Source organism: Taudactylus pleione, unplaced genomic scaffold (assembly GCF_031769625.1).
Source record: "Taudactylus pleione unplaced genomic scaffold, aTauple2 ptg000547l, whole genome shotgun sequence".
NCBI classification, from domain to species: Eukaryota; Metazoa; Chordata; class Amphibia; order Anura; family Myobatrachidae; genus Taudactylus; species Taudactylus pleione.
Window position 1 is genome coordinate 1593685 of NW_028284949.1, and position 14282 is coordinate 1607966.

Here is a 14282-nt window from a genome sequence, read left to right on the forward strand (position 1 = left end):
ACCTTTAAATTGTTTAGAATGTGTCAGTCAGAAAAGAAGGCACCTGTACACCAGCAAGGAGATATGGAAAACATGCCCTGTTAGGGATCCCTGGGGACCGCAGTTTGGAAACGCTGTTCTAGATCTTCAGTGTGCAAGTGATTATCTTCCAAGAAATGTTTCAGCCTGTAACCTAACCTATGCTGTGGATTCCAGCATGACAGGGCATGCTGAGACTTATTGTCCCACTACAGCTGCAGAGTCACAGACTGTACAACACTGTTTATACTCAGTATTGCAGATGCAGGAAGAGAGAAAATAAGATTTGATTGTACACAAGTCACCCAGATATTTAGGAGTCAGAGGAATAGGGCAGTAGTGTGGGAGAGAGGCTGGGAGATGAGCTGCGCTATCGGAGGGCGTATAATGTGGGAGAGGGAGCAGGGAAGCAGGGTAAGATGATGGGGGCAGAGACTTTATCCTTGTTACAGGGGAGAATGACCGGAGGGTGGAACGAAGAGGAAAAGGTGGGTGGGTTGTGAGGGATCTGGCCTGAGGAAATATCTTGGCATGTGGTGTTGTGTACTTGTGTATATTATACTATGTAGGAATCACTGGTTATCAAGTGTGTGACCTGTGTATAGTGATCAATGTGTATCAGGTGTATGATATCAGTGTGACCTTTGTATAGTGATCAGTGTGTGTCAGGTTTGTGATATGGCCAGGGGAAGAAGAGGACGTAACAGTTCCTCAAGTGTTTTATTTAATATTATAATTATTATATTTATAGACGTGAAGAACAAGAGAGTCTTTACTAGAAGTTACGTGATGGTGAGACTTGTTCTGTATAAATCACTGGTTACTAAGAATGGACACAGACAAAAGTCACATGACTGAGAGGATACTAAACCTCACCCTGGAGATCATCTACCTGCTGACTGGGGAGGTAAAGGATCTGAGTGTTATTTTGACTTTGCTTATATCTATAGTAATTAATTACTAATAATACAGGGACATGACTGGGTAGGTGAGGGTCTGGGAGTGTCACAGTGACATCACACATCTATATTAATAATACAGAGACATGACTGGTGAGGTTTGGGATCTGGGAGAGTTACATTGACCTCACATATCTATAGTAATAATACAGGGACATGACTGGGGAGGTGAGGGATCTGGGAGTGTCACAGTGACATCACTTATATCTATAGTAATAATACAGGGATCTGACTGGGGAGGTGAGGGAGTCTGGGAGTGTCACAGTGACATCACTTATATCTATAGTAATAATACAGGGATATGACTTGGGAGGTGAGGGATCTGGGAGTGTCACAGTGACATCACTTATATCTATAGTAATAATACAGGGACATGACTGGGGAGGTGAGGGGGTCTGTGAGTGTCACAGTGACATCACTATTATCTCTATTACTAACACAGGGACCTGACTGGGGAGGTGAGGGGGTCTGGGAGTATCACAGTGACATCACTTATATATATAGTAATAATACAGGGACCTGACTGGGGAGGTGAGGGAGTCTGGGAGTGTCACAGTGACATCACTTATATCTATAGTAATAATACAGGGACATGACTGGGGAGGTGAGGGGGTCTGTGAGTGTCACAGTGACATCACTATTATCTCTATTACTAACACAGGGACCTGACTGGGGAGGTGAGGGAGTCTGGGAGTGTCACAGTGACATCACTTATATCTATAGTAATAATACAGGGATATGACTTGGGAGGTGAGGGATCTGGGAGTGTCACAGTGACATCACTTATATCTATAGTAATAATACAGGGACATGACTGGGGAGGTGAGGGGGTCTGTGAGTGTCACAGTGACATCACTATTATCTCTATTACTAACACAGGGACCTGACTGGGGAGGTGAGGGGGTCTGTGAGTGTCACAGTGACATCACTATTATCTCTATTACTAACACAGGGACCTGACTGGGGAGGTGAGGGAATCTGGGAGTGTCACAGTGACATCACTTATATCTATAGTAGGGTTATTCCATGCCAAATCATCACAGCTTCCAACCCCACCATCTAAGATTTTCATGAAATTTCATAGGTTGATAGACGGCATAAAGTAACTTTCATATGTAAAATTTTAGCCCTCAGTTAAGTTATACACGGTGTTCATGCTACAGGGTTGCAAACATGACAAAAAATGTAAACTTTATGCTTGTAAGGTCAACTAAAACAAATCATAACTTTGCATCTAATTGTGGTAGAACTTTCATGTTGGTCTTCTTTTGAAGCTAAGGAACCAGAGTTACAATAGAAATAGTTTCTTCTTCAGGGTCCATAGGCTCCACAGGGAGACCTTGGGGTGTAGGTGGATCCCCACCGCAATCCACTAGACCACCAGGGACATATGGGGCCTGATTCAGACCCACTCGCGAGCGGCTGTCCGCTCGCAAGTGGGTCGATGGTCTGCACTGAGCATGCGCACGACGGAGGGAGCTCCGTCGTGCGCATGCGCCAGACACGACGAGCGAAGGACTTTCCTTCGCTCGTTGTGTCCGATCAAAGGGGGCGTGCTGTCAAAGTTGATTGACAGCACGCCCCCTTTGGTGGGCATGCCGGGGGCGTGCCTCCCTGACGGGGGCGTTCCCACGGGAACGCCTCCCGTCAGAAGCCGGCCCACTGACATCACCACGACCATCGCGGCCATCAAAATGCACGCTCGTATAGCCTGTGGGTGGTGACCCACAGCTATACGAGCGTCCAGGAGGACGCTCCATGAAAATGGAGCCCGGCCCTCATTCAGAGCGTGCGCTCTGCTCAGAGCGTACGGCTCTGAATGAGGGCCATGGTGCGGGAACCAGCGTTTAAAAATCAGCAAGGGGAGATCAGCTTCCCTGTCACAGCGGCTCCTCCCCTCAGCTCAGGGTGCCTTTCCGCTGAGGTCTGGTTTCTCTGAGCTGCCCTCTGATGTCTCCGGCGGCCATTTTCTCTGTGGCAGAGCCGCAGCTCTCACAGGACGACGCAGGTCAGGTCCCCCTACATACCTCTCACTTGGGTCAGCATATGTAGCACTATAGCCTACCAGACACTGAGTCTGTGTAGTTGATTGTAGTGCCAGTTTGCAGTTTCATTTCTGCACTGTATGGGACTTATGCTAGCGCTGTGTGTCTGTGTCTATTTTCTTCCACTGTCAGCATTTATCTATACTTTTATCTAATTCATGCCCTAACAGTACAAGGTGTTTCTGGTACCTCACATCTATTGATATACATATTTGTGTGGTCGGTCATATACTGTTGTGTATAGCACTGAGCATGTGCTCCTGCAATTTACACAACCACCAGGCCGGATCAGTATTTTGCCTTCCTACTAGTATCATATATACTTAGCGGTTGCATTATACCCAGTGCCATATTGTGTGCTATATTAGTCTACAGTTATGTCTGAGGGGGTTAATAATGTGCACACTTCTGCACCCATTCTGCTATCTTGCAGGTTATGTGCTGCATGTCTTAGTGAGGGGGAATTGGTACAGGATGGATTATGTGTAAAGTGTTATAACCCACCAGGCTCTTCAAATGTCCCGGTCCCTGTGCAGGAACCTCCTTGGGCTTCCTTTTCTCAGGTCCTTACATCTATTGCAGGCCGCTTAGCGGTGCCAGCTGTTTTCCCACATATGGGGTTACCACAGCAGCCTGTTATTCCCTCACAGGGTTTGCCACAACAGATTGCAGCTATGCAGTTACCTCCTGTACCTCCACCATGGGTAGATGATATCTCTTCTTCAGTGCAGAGCCTGGCAGCTCCATCTACTGCCCTCCAGGCCATGTTGCAGGGTGAAAAATCCCTTAAACCAACTAGGTGTCCTATGTTGTCATCACAATCCACATATCTCTCAGAGTCTGAGATGTCATCTGACGACGGAGAGATTGTGGATGTCTCTAACCCCGACTCCCCTCCGCAGGAGGTGGAGACTCGGTCTAAGTTTAATATTCCTGCTTTGATACGAGCTGTCCGATCTGCCTTAGTAATAGAGGAAGATGAGCCAGCTCCTCTGTCCAAGTATGCTCTGTTTAAACAGATAAAGGTGACCTGCAGAATTTCCTTTATCGGATCAGCTAGTTGATCACATGACGGCAGCCTGGCAATCGCCTTGTAAGAGGTATCAGCCTCATGCTTGGCTTCATGTTATCCTTTTTCTGAGGATCATTGTACTAAATGGGAATCACCCCCTGCAGTGGATTCACATGTTACATGCTTAATTAAAAGCCTTCCATTTCCTATGCCTTCCATTTCTTCCCTAAAAGATCCTACGGATAGGAAGGTGGAAGTTTGTCTGAATTCCATATACTCTTTCAGGGGCTGTGGCCCGACCGTCCATGGCTATTTCATGGGTGGCTAAGGCTATGGAGCACTGGGCCGACACCCTTGAGAACTCAGATGCTACCGGGAATCAGGTGTCATTGGTTGGTAACATCCGAGATGCGGCTGCATATATTGGGGAGGCTGCTCTAGATGTCAATCTCCTGACTTCCAGAGTCTCGGCTATTGCTGTGTCTGCTCGCTGTTCCCTGTGGCTGTGCTCTTGGAGGGCGGATGCTTATTCTAAGAAAGGCTTAGAATGTAGCGTTCCCGCTAGGCTGTTTTAGCGGGTTGTTGCAAGCACCACTAAGACAGCCTGCGAGTGCCGTCTTCACCCACGGGTCGCAGTGTCCCGCGGGTGGGGAAATGTGCGTTGACCCGGTCACTGCCAGTGAATAGACGCTGGGCGCATGTGCCCGGCATCTATTCTACTTGTCAGCAGCGCTTGGCGGCTGCCCGACGTGTCCGTAAGCGCCGGGCACGCCCCCAAGAGTGACAAAAAGGTGATGCACCTTATAGACACGCCCCCTTTTCGGATGCCCTCTCTAGCTCCGGCGCCCTGCTTGCCGCCAGAGCTAGAGTGAACACTAAGAATGTTTACCTTACAATGGGGAAATCTTGTTCGGTCCTGACTTGGACAAGATTGTTGACACATTGGCAGCATCTAAATCTGCGTTTCTACCCTCAGCAGCTACTTCTACAAAGCCTTGTACCTCTTCCTTTCGGTCCTTTCGTCCCCAAGGAAAGCCTAAACGACGGTCCTTTGCAATACAGTCAGCTTCCAAGAAGGCTGCCAAGCCCAAGAAACAGGCCTGGAGTACAAGTCATCCTGCTTCTAAGCCCGAGGATAAACCCTCAGCCTGACTGGATGGGCCTCCCTCTTGGGGACCCCAGGATGGGAGGCTGACTTCTTCAGTTCACCCAGTGCTGGTGTCTAACGCCATGAAAGCTTGAGTAATAGAAGTGGTCTCTCACGGGTATGCCCTCTCATTCCTTCGAAGGCCTCCCCACCAGTTTTTATGCACAGGCCCTCCTTCAGATAAGGACAAGGTCTTACAGATCCAGAAAGCCATACAGTCCTTGCTGCAAGCAGGGGTCATTGTGCCGGTCCCGTTACGTCAGCGAGAGACGGGTTATTATTCTACTCTCTTTCTGGTTCAGAAGCCGAATGGCTCTCATCCGGCCTATCAATCTCAAATTCCTGAACAAATAACTTGGGGTGCCTCGATTCAGGATGGAAACCCAGCGCTCCATCATACTGGCTATGGAACCTGGCGAGTTTATGGAATCACTGGATATTCAGGATGCATACCTACATGTTCCGATAGAGCCCTCTCACCAGCGTTATCTCCGGTTTGCTATACAACAACAACACTTCCAGTTTTGGGCTTTGCTTTTTGGCCTATCCACTGCACCATGGGTGTTTACCAAAGTTATGGTTATCATGGCGGCCCATCTGCGGGGACAGAGTGTCCAACTGCTACCATATCTGGTTGACCTCCTGCTATTGGCAGGGTCTCCAGAAGTACTCCACCACCATCTGCAACTAACAATTACTGTTCTTCACACACGAGTGGTTAATCATTTGGAAAAAAGTCCTCCCTGACTCTCAGAGGATGCTTCATCTGGGAGCCCTTTTGGATTCCCAACAGCAGAGAATCTTTCTGATGGCAGACAAGATCTCCAATTTACAGAGGTGAGTATGCAGATGACTCCACAGTCGCCGAGTGTCAATCCACTCAGCGATGCAGGTTCTGGGATACATGGTGTAGACCTTCGACCATGGTGGAATATGCCCAGTTTCATTTCAGGCCTCTGCAGAAGCTGATCCTATCCAAGTGGAACGGATTACCCCATCGGAGAAAAGCACAGACGATGGTGCTTTCTTCGAAGGTGAGTCTGTCCCTGTCCTGGTGGTTACAGACAACTCATCTAATCAAGGGGCACCCCTTTTGGATTCCGGACTGAGTGATCCTTACAACAGATGCCAGTCTCGGGGGTTGGGGTGCAGTGACCGGTCTGCATTCCTTTCAGGGTCATTGGACAGCAGTTGAATCAGCCCTGCTAATCAACATATTGGAACTTCGGGCTGTCTACAGGGCCCTCAAGCTGGCCAAACACATACTTCAGGGGAAACCCGTGCAAGTTCAGTCAGACAACACCACATCCGTGGCTTACATCAACGAGGCACTCGAAGTCAGGCAGCAATGACAGAGGTGTCACGCATTCTGACATGGGAAGAAAGTCATCTCCCAGCCATATTGGCAGTGTTCATACCGGGAGTTCTCAATTGGGAAGCGGACTTCCTCAGCTGTCACGACGTCCATCCCAGGGAATGGTCTCTTCACCAAGAGTTGTTTCAACTTCTAGTGGACAAGTGGGGCCTTCCAGAGGTGGACCTCATGGCCTCCCGACTCAGTCACAAATTGCCAGTGTACTGGTCCAGAACAAGAGATGCCAAGGCAATCTTGGTAGACGCTCTGTTAGTAAGGTGGACCTTCCAGTTTGCGTACCTGTTTCCTCCAGTCTCACTTCTTCCTCAAGTTCTACGGAACTTAAAAAAGATAGAGGCACTGTCGTGCTGGTGGCTCCAGCTTGGCCCAGACATCATTGGTACTCAGCTCTTCAGAGTCTCTCCATCGATACTCCTTGCTGCTGCCTCAACATCTGGACCTGTTGTCTCAGGGTCTTTGCCTTTACCCGGACCTGGGTCATCTGTCTTTGATGGCATGGCTATTGAGACATCCCTCATAAGGTCCAGAGGTTTCTCCAGCTCTGTAGTTAACACTATGCTCAGAGCGCATAAGCCAGCCTCTACTCTGATCTATCACAGAGTGTGGCATATATATTTTCAATGGCATTGTCCCAGAGGTTACGATACCCAGATGTTTCGGATTTCCAGAGTTCTGACCTTCCTTTAAAAGGGATTGGACCTTGGTCTCCGCCTGGCCTCACTGAAGGTGCATGTCTCTGCTCTGTCAGTATGGTTCCAATGAAGGATTGCTCCTCTACCGGATATCTGCACCTTCCTCCAGGGTATACTCCGGATTCAGCCTCCCTTTGCCCCCCCCAGTGGCTCCTTGAGACTTGGCTGTGGTTCTTCTGGGCCTCCAGGTCCCCATTTGAACCCCTGACTTCAGTGGAACTCAAGTGGTTAACTGCGAAGACTCTCTTCTGACTATTGCTTCCGCCAGATTTAGGGTCGCTCTCCTGTTGCTCCCCATTTCTGATATTTCACCAGAACAGGGCTGTGCTTCGGACTCGCCCTGGTTTCCTTCCTAAGGTTGTTTCTAGTTTCCACATTAATGAGGAAATTATAGTCCCGGCCTTTCAATCTCCAGACTTCTCGACAGGTGAGGCCTCTTTGGATGTGGTCCGTGCCCTCAGCATTTATGTGGACCATACCAGTTCCTTTCGGAAATCAGACTCCTTATATGTGTTACAGGTTGAGTCTACCAAATTCAAAATGCTTGGAACCAGGAGTATTTTGGATATCTGAATATTCCGTATTTTGGAATATTTGCATACCATAATGAAATATCCTGGTAATGGGAGCCAAATCGAAACACAGAATGCATTTATGTTTTATGTACACCTTATACACAGCCTGCAGGTAATTTTATATAGTATTTTCAATAATTTTGTGGCTCAAACAAAGTTTGTGTACATTGAACCATCAAAAAGCAAAGGTTTAACTATCTCAATCATGCTAAGAAAATTCAGTATTTCGCAACATAATCTGTATTTTGGAATATTTGGATATGGGAGACTCAACCTGTATATGGATTTCACAAGAAGGGATGGCCATCCAATAAACAAACATTGGCTAGATGGCTTCGTATGACTATCTCAGAGGCTTACACTCAGGAGGGCCTTCCTGTTCCGCCTTCTGTTACTGCTCATTCTACTCGGTCTGTGGGTCCCTCGTGGGAAGCTTGCCGCGGTGCCTCGGCTGTTCAGCTATGTAAGGCTGCCACGTGGTCTTCTGTCCAGACCTTCATGAGGTTCTATGCCTTTGATACCTTCACCTCTCAAGATGCTTCTTTTGGGCGCCGGATTCTCCTCTCAGCGCAGGAGCATCCCCACCCTTAAAGGACTGCTTTGGGACATCCCCAAGGTCTCCCTGTGAAGCCTATGGACCCTGAATAACTTGCCTTTTATTAACTCTCTTTCTTCGAAGTCCATAGGGTCCACCTGACTACAGATGGGCTTTGTTCTGGTCACCGGTTTTCTGTCTCTTCTGTGAGAGTGTGATTCTGAAGACTTCCTTCTCTGTAATCCTCCTCCGGCCTTTGGCTTGTCACAAAACTGAGGTGCCTGTGGCTCTGGGAACGCCTACCGTCTGGGGCCGGCCGCACTGACATCACAAGAGACACTGACATAACAGAGCCGAAAGCACTCTGGGGCTTGCGGCAACGAGACCCTACCGCAAGGGTCTCGTCGCAAGCCCGATGGTCTTGACCATCGCGACCATCTTCCTGGCCACTCGCTATAGCTGTGGGTGGTCACCCACAGCTATACGAGCGGCCAGGAGGCCGTTCACAAAAAAAATAGTCCGGCCCTGATTCAGAACGAGCGCTCTGTCAGAGCGTCCGGCTCTGAATCAGGGCCTGAAAGCTTTAACTGCATGGTGCCCGGATTCCATCCACCACCTACACCCAAAGGTCTCCCTGTGAACCAGAAGAAAGAGAGTCAACAAAGGTAAGTTCTTACCATAACTCTCATTTTTATATTGGCTTTTACATGGCAAGGTCACATGAAGTGACCTTTGACCTTGAATATCTGTAAAAAAAAGTATTTTTGTACATAAAATATGTTATACACTTAATAATGATCTCTCTTTGGTATAAGTTTCATGTTGGGAACAGAAGTAAAAAAAAAATAAGTATGGCAGTTCAGCTCTTCTTGCACTAACCATGCAACTCGCAAGTTCAGACTTGTCTTGTAGTGTCTCTGTGTTCTAGGGACTGCCATCAGTGGGTTTCAATTGATGGTCACCATCGGTGATAACCATCGATGGTACAATATCAATCTATGGCGAACCATCAATGGTTTGCAACACTTAGGGCATACTTGCCTACATCCTGGCTGCTTCCTCCGGGAACCACCAACGCGTTTCACTGCCACCTGGTAGCTTTAAAAAAAAAAAAAAAGCTACCAGGTGGTAGTGAAACGCGTTGGTGGTTCTTCCTATACCAGGCACTCATCAATTGGACACCATTCAGGAACTGTATTGGAGTTTTATTCAACTTGGGACGCCATCTCTGGTTCCAGCATCAATCTTCTAGAGGTCTTTCCGTGCGTTGGATGTTCGCCGGTGTGATACCATCGCTAATTTGGGGACCCTCGTTTCATCTAAATACAAGCTGGTAAACTTTTCTCCCATTGTTGGATTTACAACTATATCCCAAGTTCCTCTTGCGAGACTGTATATCAGTGTCCACCTAGTCTATATTGCTGCAGCAAATAGTGCCTATAGGATATCCTGCATGTTCTATGAGGTTGTAATTTGGACCTCTATTTACTATCGCAGTGGATCCACAGTATTACTACATAAAATATTCTGATATGTTTTTATATTCATGATTGTATTGTTTTTAAATTTTCTAATTTATATTAAACTGCATCTATTATCAGCGCTGCATATTTTCTTTTCTATAGAAAGGATTTCCAGCTGCCTGCAACAGCCGGAACAAGGGCAAGACATGATGCAGTGTCCCAGTAGCAACTGATTGTGAACTGCCACCAAGATGATCTGCTAACCGCAGATCCTAACAGGAACCTATGCCTGATAATAGTTTTATACTGCTGCTGTGTTCTTTAATATCAAATGGGTTGCAGCACTGAGTCTTAATGTACTTTTTTTATCCATTTGTAATGCTCTTGATCAAACTACTACTATTCACTGATAAACTGTATAAGGTAAACTGTATTAGTCCCTTCTTTACTAGTTTTCAATGCTGAAGGTGCAGCCAGACTGAGAAGTACACAGTAGGGATGGCCATCAACAATCAATAGTTTACAAATATCGATGGTTTACTACCGATGGTCAGTGGTTTTGCCAACAATAGCAGAGAGAACATTTTTTTTTGCCATCGATGGCAAAGTGGAACCCAATGTTGTTTTTTTTCTGCTAATGATACAGAACTTAGCCCACCCCCTGACTGTCCACTAAGCCCCGTCCCCTGTTATTTATTTAGCCCACGGCTTGTGGACACCTGGCAGTGGTGGCCATAGAGTGGTGCATAGATTGTTATTGTACCATTGTTGGTTATCATCGATAGTGCCATCGATGGTGCCCGTTGATGGAAAACCACTGATGGCCATCCCCATACCTCCCAACTTTCAAAACGAGAAGGAGGGACAGGGCGCGCCCGAAAAGGGGCGTGGCTTTTAAAAAGGGGGCGGAGCCAACTGAAAACGAGGCGGAGCCTCACAGCTTCCCCTCGTTTTCGTCACTATAGGGGGCGTGCCCAGCACTCTCTGAGATGCTTGGCAGCCCCCCAGACTCTCCCTATGCTAGTGAACAGATGCCGTGCGATGCGCACGGCATCTGTTCACCTTCTGCACACCCGCTGCTCTGCTAGGGGTGTGGGAGGTGGGTGTGCTCTCCACAACTCCCCCCCCCCCCCCCCCCCCCACCGCGGGACACTGGCCCGCGGGCGGGACAATCCCAGAGAAACGGAAGCGGGACAGTTGGGAGGTATGCATCCGTAGAACACAGAGAGAGACACTACAAGTCAAGTCTGAACTTGCCAGTTGCATGGATAGTGCAAGAAGAGTTGAACTGCCGTACTTATTGTATTTTTTTACTTCTGTTCCCAAAGGTTTCCCAAAATGAAAGTTATACCAAAGAGAGATTGTATTTAAGTGTATAACATACTTTATGTACAAAATTAAACGTGCACTTTTTTTTTAAAGATATTCACGGTCAAAGGTCACATCATGCAGGGTTGCCGATATTGTGACTGCCCCTTCCGGGAGGTGACAGCCAGATCGGTATAACAGGGGGTGTGGCTGGGCATTTGTGGGCGTAGCGACCGCGTGGCCATGAGATCGCGTCATATTGACCCCATCCCATGTACACAATGATAAAAAAATCGCCATTGTGTAGAGGGGATGGTGCCAAAATTACGTGATTCAGTGTGAATCGCGTCACTGCACTCCCACCACTGTGGGGGATTCTCTGGGGGGCCGGAAGGGGTCAGCGGCCGCCGGGAGGCTTGGCTGCCTTTCCAGGGGGCTGGGAGCCGCACCCGATTTTTGGTAGGCAAGTATGCATCATGTGACCTTGAAATGTAGAAGTCAATTTCTACTTCAGGGTCCATAGGGTATCCACAGGATACCTTGGGGTATAGGTGTGACGTCAGTCGCAGGGCACCAAAGAGTTAAGCTTTCAGCCTCCCAGGATGCACTATACCTATACCCCGCCCCCGGGCCAAGGCACCTCAGTTTAGTTTGGTGCCCGGCCGGAGTCGGGTGCACCTGTTGGAGTGGGGGCTAGAAGAGCCCCTGAAGCTTTTTCTTCATGCAGCTGTGGCTGCACATCTGGATGAACAGCATGGACAGTCAGTCCTGACGTCCATGCTGTCTTCCCTACACCCCGCCGGTACCAGAACGCCGGTACTGATCCGGGGATGCTGGTGGGCGTCTGGGGTCACAGCTAGCGGTGACCCCAGATGCTCCGGACCATGGCCGGATTCAAGGGGGACAGAGGTAAGCAGCGGGGTCCCGCGGTGGGTCCCCGCTGATCACATGGTCCTAAGTCCCCAGGCAGGGGGCTCCCTGGGGACTGGCTGCAGCGTGGAGCCAGGCGACCAACCTGCGCTTCCACTACCCCCTGGGACAGCGGACCGCAGCAGAGCGGTAGCGCTGCGGCGTCCCAGGGGTTAAATGCATGCCAGGGGAGCGCGCCTTCCCTGTCTCACAGCCGGCGCCTCCCCCGCTGCACACAGCCCTCTCTGCACTGTGCTGACTGGTCCTGTGTCAGCGCTCCTCCCCCAGGCCAGCTTCTCTCTGCTCCTCGGCGGCCATCTTCTCTGCAACGCATGGTGAACGCTGCTGGAAGTCTGGAAGGAAGCATCGTGGTCTGGGTCCCCCCGCATACCTCTCCTCCGCTGTGGCTCAGGTCTGTGTATGCAGCGCTGTGTCCTACCAGGCCCTGTGTCTGTGTAGTTGAGTGATCAGCGCTGTTAGTGCAGGAATTGTTATTTCTCTGCATTGTATGTGACTGTGCTAGCGCTGCCTGTAACTTTTCTTCTCTAAACTGTCAGCTTTATTACTGTCCCTGTTCTTTCTGCTAAAGCCCTTGCGGTGCGGTGCTGCAGGGTGGTCTCTCGCCTATTTAATACTTAATTGGTGAGAGAGGTCACATACGTGGTGCCATCATGTCTGAAAGTGATTTTCCCCTCCGGCTACAGTGTACCGTTAGTGGAGGGGGAGGGTAGCGCGGAGGGCCTTTGCCGGCAGTGTTTGTCCATGGCGCGGCCTATTACGGTTACAGCACCGGTACAGGAGCCGCCCTGGGCTTGTTTCGCTCAGGCGTTAACAGCTTTAGTGGGCCAGTTAGCTCCGCAGCCCGCGTTTACTCCGATGGGTTTGTCCCAGCAGTCTGTGGTGTCGTCACCCATGCAGGGGTTCCCACGACAATTGGTGGTACCCCACAGTCTCCCTATTTCCCCGCTCCCGGGTTCTCAGGAGCCAGCGTGGGTTAACTCCCTGACGAGTTCTGTACAGCACTTGTCGGATGTGTTGCAAGGGGAGTCTGTGATGCGGCCTCATAAAAGGTCGGTGGCGTCTCTGTCCGCTCCTTATGAGGATGACGAAGGGACGTCTGATGATGGGGAGATTCTGGATCCTTACGATCAGGAACCTCTCCATACTAAGGACGCTGATGCTAAGTCCAAAGTATATATTCCTGGACTTATTCGGGCGGTCCGCACAGCCTTGGTGATTGAGGACGAAGTTCCCCCAGCGGCTAAATCTTTTTCAAAGATGTGAAGGGCGATGCCACAGTCTTTCCTCTTTCGGGTCAGTTGGTGGACCATTTAGAGGAGGCGTGGAAACAACCTGGCAAAAGATACCAGCCGCAGAGACGCCTGGCGGTGGCTTATCCGTTCGCGGATAATTATTTTGCTAAGTGGGAATCCCCCCCACAGGTGGATTCTCACGTGACCCGTCTTGTCCGTAGTGCCACATTGCCGATGCCATCCATGTCCTCCCTTAAGGATGCTACGGACCGCAAGGTAGAAATCTGCCTGAAGTCCGCTTATTCCCTTGCAGGGGGGGCAGCACGGCCGGCTATGGCCATTTGCTGGGTTGCCAGAGCGATGGAGCGCTGGGCGGATTCATTAGAGGCTTCTTTTGAATCCGACTGTCCGGCCGAACAGGCGGAGTTGATTGGCAATCTCCGTGATTCGGCCACCTACATCAACGAGGCGGCTCTAGACATTAGTACTCTGGTGTCTAGAATTTCTTCAGCAGCGGTAGCTGCTCGTCGCACCTTGTGGCTGCGATCCTGGAAGGCGGACGCAGATTCCAAGAAAGGTCTGGAAGCGTTGCCGTTTACCGGAGAAGTTCTCTTCGGTCCGGATCTGGATAAGATTGTGGCCACGCTGGCGGCAGCCAAATCTGCTTGTCTCCCGTCGGCCGCTGCTCCTTCTGGTTCGGGACCATCGTCCTTTCGGTCATCTAGGGCCCAGGGCAGGCCCAAACCACAGTCGTTTCCTCGACAGGCTGGCCCTAAGAAATCGGTCAAGCCCCGGAAGCAGGCATGGAGTACCAGACGTCCGGCCCCCAAGCCAGATGACAAGCCTGCGGCCTGACGGTCCGGGCCTCCCTTTGGGGGATCCCAGGGTGGGAGGCCGCCTGCTACAGTTCGCCCAGTGTTGGTCGACCTCTACGACAGACACTTGGGTTCTGGAGGTGGTTTCCCACGGATACGCCCTCTCCTTCCGGCAC

At 49.8% G+C, this 14282-nt stretch overlaps 1 protein-coding gene across 1 annotated transcript in view; it reads left to right on the top strand.

Moving 5' to 3' along the window:
• Positions 1-14282, top strand: part of LOC148500739 (uncharacterized) — a 163541-nt gene that overhangs the window by 68183 nt on the left and 81076 nt on the right. Inside the window, 1 exon segment of the mRNA XM_088451428.1 lies at positions 816-925. Coding sequence (XP_088307554.1) covers positions 816-925 — 110 coding nt within the window.